The following is a 4,680-nucleotide window of genomic DNA, read 5'->3' as shown; positions in this document are numbered from 1 at the left end:
GGCAGGGGCAGGGGCAGGGGCAGGGGCAGGAGCAGGGGCAGGGGCAGGGGCAGGGGCAGGGGCAGGAGCAGGAGCAGTCGTGGGATTTCCTGATATTCGACGGCAGGTGATGTACGAGAGAGCAACGAATGTTCGATCAGGACAGTCGCATTGTCATTTCCAGGTCAGCTGCAAGTCGAATGTCTCCCTTGCTTTTTCTGCCCTCACCCCCTCCTACCCTATCCTGTTGTTCCCTCTATTCCCTTCGCCAATTTCGAAACCATCTGCTTCCTCCTCGCAATTCGCTCTCCCCCTCCTTCCCCCATGCACACTTCTTCTCCTCCTTTCTCCTTCCGCTGCCCCCTCCTTCTTCCTCCTCCTTCTCTCCTCCTCCCGCACATGTTTCGGGTTTATCTGCCTGACTGCCTCACCCAAGGTCATTCCGATCTCCAAGAGCACAGAGGCCATGGCCTCGGAGCACATCGAGAAGTGCGGAAACAGCTTGAACATCAAGTTTGTACAGAACCCTCAGGTTGTCATCACGAACACCACAAACGTTATAACGATCATCATCATCAGCATCATCATCATCATCATCATCATAGCATCATTATCATTATAATCATCTCTATTATCATCACCATCTCCTCTATCATCATCATTTCCTGCCAACTTCCTGCATTTCTCCCATGGTCCTCCACAATACTTCCTTCTCCTCTACTCACAGTCGCATCTTCTACTTCCTCCCTCTTCTCAGCCCCATGGATACTTTCCTTCCTCTCCACGTATCTCCTCCTCCTCCTCCTCCTCCTCTTCCTCCCCTTGCCTGCATCCATGCTCTCTCCCCTCCTCACTTCTTGCTCAGTGGCGTGAGGAGGATGACCTCGATCAGTACCCATCCTCATCATGCTTGTCTTGTCCCTTCTCCTCCTCCTCCTCCTCCTCCCTGTCGTCCCTGGCTGACACCCAGCAGGTTCCCCAGGGGTCTCGTCATCCTCTCAACTTCGCACGAGAGGTTGTTGCTCGTCTCCTCGGGATGCCGGAGAGAGCAGACTGGAAGGACTGCGCGCTCAGTGAGCGTCCTCCCCTCATCTCCTCCCCTTTCCCCTCCCTTCCCCACTCTGACTCTCTTTGCATCCTCTCCTCTTCATCCTCTTATCCTCCACTCCTACTCTACTCTACTCTACTCAACTCAACTCAACTCAACTCAACTCGCTCTCCTCCAGCTCTTCTCTCCTCCTAGCCCCCACATACACCCTCCCCCTCTCTCCTTCCCCCTCCTCCTCTCGTGACTCATCAGCAGGCATCGAGGACGAGAAGCGGATGGCCGAGAACTTCAAGAAGCTCTTCGAGCCCTACGACTGGAGCCTCAAGGAGGAGACCTGAGCGATTAGTCTACAACATCTTCATTCTCCTCCTCCCCCCGACTGAATGTAAGATTAAACAATAAGCTTCACTTCTTCTTCTCCTTCTCATCCTCCTTGTTCCCCCTCGGCCGCAGCGCCTTCCATGGTGGCGTGAAGTACAGCGCGAGCAGGAGCACGAGGTGAACGGCGCTCAAAATCATCGCTCCTGCACACGATTTTTCACTTTCACCTCGTTCCCGCTCCTCCCGCTCCTCCCCCTCCTCCCCCTCCTCATCCTCCTCCTTATCCTCATCATCCTCATCATCCTCATCATCATCCGCTCCTCACCTGTAGGCGTCGAGGACCCACACTCAGGCCCCACAGGGATTTGAAAGCATCCCTTCCTCTCTGTGATGTTGAAGGACAGCTCGACTAGCGCGTACAGCCCCAACTTGACTCCCGTGTCCAGCTGCGTCTTCCACAGCAGCGCGGGGATGGTGTGGAAGTACCTGCCGCCTCCAACTTCAGCTGCAGCCCAGCAGGGGGTGGAAAGAGTCTCACCAGGTGTAGAACTGGAAGTGCAGGCTCCGCGCAAACACGATCCCGATGAAGTTCCCGGTGAAGAGGACCTGGGAAAGGAAGGGCCGCCAGCTCACTCGCAGCTGGGCGAATGGAGAGAGAGGAGAGGGCTCACGATCGAGATGAAAGAAGCTGGGAAATCGTCCGTGCCCGAGTGGAGCCTCACCCGCTCCTTGGCAGCTCGACTTGAAAAGGAACGTGACCAGGTTTGCGGGGGCCCGACAAGTCTCACCTGAGGTGCTTGAAGTAGAAGACAGCAAGAGTCGACAGATGGCAGAAGAGGAGGAAAACCTAGCTGGACGTCAGAAGGAGCAGGAGGGGAGGGGGAGGAGAGGGAAGTCCTACGGCAAAGGATTTTGAGACGAAGATTTCCTCAGGGACGAATTTGAAATTGACAGTCCATCTTTCCAAGATTGTCAGGGGAAGGCAAAGCTGATCAAGCTGCGGGGGAGGGGGAGAGTTCACCTGTGGAGGAACACGCGCGAGAAGTTGAACGAGCCGGAGATGTAGGAGGTGGGATACTGGGAGAATGGAGATCAGCTCCGTTCGCTATCACAAAATAGACAGCAGGCAGGCAGGCAGGCAGGCAGGCAGGCAGCCAGGCAGGCAGGCAGCCAGGCAGGCAGGCAGCGAGGCAGGCAGGCAGGCAGGCAGGCAGGCAGCCAGGCAGGCAGGCAGGCGGGCGGGCGGGCGGGCGGGCGGGCGGGCGGGCAGGCAGGCAGGCAGGCAGGCAGGCAGGCAGGCAGCCAGGCAGGCAGCCAGGCAGCCAGGCAGCCAGGCAGCCAGGCAGGCAGGCAGGCAGGCAGGCAGGCAGGCAGGCAGCCAGGCAGCCAGGCAGCCAGGCAGCCAGGCAGGCAGGCAGGCAGGCAGGCAGGCAGGCAGGCAGGCAGCCAGGCAGGCAGGCAGGCAGGCAGGCAGGCAGGCAGGCAGGCAGACAGGATACCGAGAGGAGAAAAGGCAGTCCAACGATGACCTGTGTTCGACAGTCAGAGGAAGTCATGGCCTCAAAAAGACTAGGACGAGCCTGAACTAAAGCGCATATCCCAATGTGCCTGATCGCACCATAGACCTGAGAGAGGAGTGAGAGGGGAGGGCGGGAGGGTTTCGGACGTCACCCCATGCGCGCAGAGCAGGAGGTACAAGAGAGGAGGAGCAAACAGCAGGATGTTCATCTTCACCGAGACCGCGAGACTGTAGAGGACGCAGCCCAGCTTCCACCTCCTTTCGAGGAGAGAGAGAGAGGGAATAAGAGAGAGGAGGGTCAGGGAGAGTGATAATCGAACGGGAGCGTTCCTCACCTGGAGCAGAAGAAGTGCACAGCAGCGAACAAGAAGAGCATGGCAACTCCTGCTCTCATGGTTGAGGAGCGCAAGATCAGACGTAAGTCTCACCGTCGTTGAACATTCTCAGCATGTAGATGGCATGAATCCTCTTGGATCTACCCCCGCCAGTCAGCTCGCCTCGCCCCCTCCAGGTGATCGCCTGACATGCAGAGCAGGACAAGGCTCCATCCAGGAGCAAGCTTCGCTCGAACATAGATCTTCATGACGATGGCCTGAGGTTTGAGGGGGGGAGGGCAAGTGACCTCTCTGCAGGATCGGGCAACAGCTTGCTCACCAGGGTGAGGAGGTAGATGCCGTAGAAGATCCACTGCGCCTTTGCGATGTTCGCTCCTCTATCGCAGATGTACCAGAAGATTGAGAAGATCCAGACCTGGTCCCAGTCATCATCATCAAGAGGAGGCGGGTAGAGAGCTCTCACGAATCCTGCAGGGTACACCAGGGGGCCTGTACCTCCACGAAGCCTGTTGGACCTGGTGAGGAGGATTGCTGATAGGAAAGGAAGAAGCTGCTGACTTGGCGTAGTCGTACTGTCCCTTTATGACCTGTGGGAAAAGTCAACGTGGTCTTTGCCGCTGCTCTCGCCTTACCCCCTGAACTTCCTGCATGTACGCTTTCCAATCAATCTCCGTATCTTGGTTGAACGAATCTCCGTCACATGAGCAAGGGACGACATGGCAAGCTCACATCTGCTCTTGGTAGTGATGATGATGCTAACGAGAGCATCCATGATGAAGAAGATAATCGCCTGATGCACAGGACATCAGCGGCAAGTGTCGGCAAGGATCGCAAGTAGGACAAGAAGCATCCGGTTCTCGCGGAACCAGTCCATGGCGGCCCTGAACCAGTCGATGGCAGCCCTGTACATCTGCATGTGATGCAGCATGAGCTCATCGAAGCTGCTCGTCTTCTCTTCTCTCACACACTTCGCCTTCCCCTCCCTCCCCCGCCCTCGCTCCCTCCTCCCTCCCCTTACCTTGATGAAACCCGCCATCGGATCCACCTACAACTACCCCCACCCTTTGCTGAAATACCCCTACCATGGTATCAAACACGATTTCATTGGAATCCCCACTATATAATTACTACCCCTACCCCTTCAGTTGCCTACAGGCAACTTCATGAGAGAATTTGTCGGGCAGAACAAGCCTCCTAAGAAACGTTCCGAAGTTCCTCCCTGACCCCCGCTCTCCCTCCCGCCCTCCCTCCCTCCCTCCCTACATTCCTACATCCCTCCCTCCTGACTCCCTCCCTCCCTCGGGATATGCTCAGAAAGGACCCATCCATCCATCCATCTCAACGTCAAACTGACTTTGTTCTTAGCATCGACGGCTCGTGCGCGTCCCATCACGGAAAGAAACACCATCTTGGGTACGTGGGTGGAGTTGCTCCAAAACTCCTTCAGGAATTCGGGAAGAAGGCTGGAGGAGTGACTT

The 4,680-nt window shown here is 56.8% G+C and overlaps 2 protein-coding genes across 2 annotated transcripts; one reads left to right on the top strand and one right to left on the bottom strand.

The window, feature by feature from the left end:
* Positions 1-445: 445 nt before the first annotated feature.
* On the top strand, positions 446-1,365 carry GUITHDRAFT_108214 (hypothetical protein; the record flags this gene model as incomplete). The annotated part of the gene is made up of 3 exons (XM_005832680.1): positions 446-511; positions 953-1,052; positions 1,283-1,365. 3 exons carry the CDS (start codon positions 446-448, stop codon positions 1,363-1,365), a joined length of 249 nt encoding a protein of 82 aa, XP_005832737.1.
* Positions 1,366-1,432: 67 nt separating this feature from the next.
* On the bottom strand, positions 1,433-3,852 carry GUITHDRAFT_108213 (hypothetical protein; the record flags this gene model as incomplete). Its single annotated transcript, XM_005832679.1, has 16 exons — positions 1,433-1,551; positions 1,674-1,834; positions 1,887-1,954; positions 2,020-2,089; positions 2,137-2,195; positions 2,250-2,307; positions 2,370-2,425; positions 2,878-2,973; positions 3,020-3,095; positions 3,203-3,251; positions 3,296-3,342; positions 3,392-3,459; positions 3,522-3,617; positions 3,666-3,708; positions 3,761-3,789; positions 3,835-3,852. The coding sequence occupies 16 exons, from the start codon at positions 3,850-3,852 to the stop codon at positions 1,433-1,435; spliced, it is 1,113 nt and encodes a 370-aa protein (XP_005832736.1).
* Positions 3,853-4,680: the final 828 nt, after the last annotated feature.

This window comes from Guillardia theta (assembly GCF_000315625.1).
Source record: "Guillardia theta CCMP2712 unplaced genomic scaffold GUITHscaffold_33, whole genome shotgun sequence".
Classification (NCBI taxonomy): Eukaryota; class Cryptophyceae; order Pyrenomonadales; family Geminigeraceae; genus Guillardia; species Guillardia theta.
The sequence above is the reverse complement of the archived record's forward strand: the minus strand, read 5'-3'. Positions and strand labels throughout refer to the sequence as shown.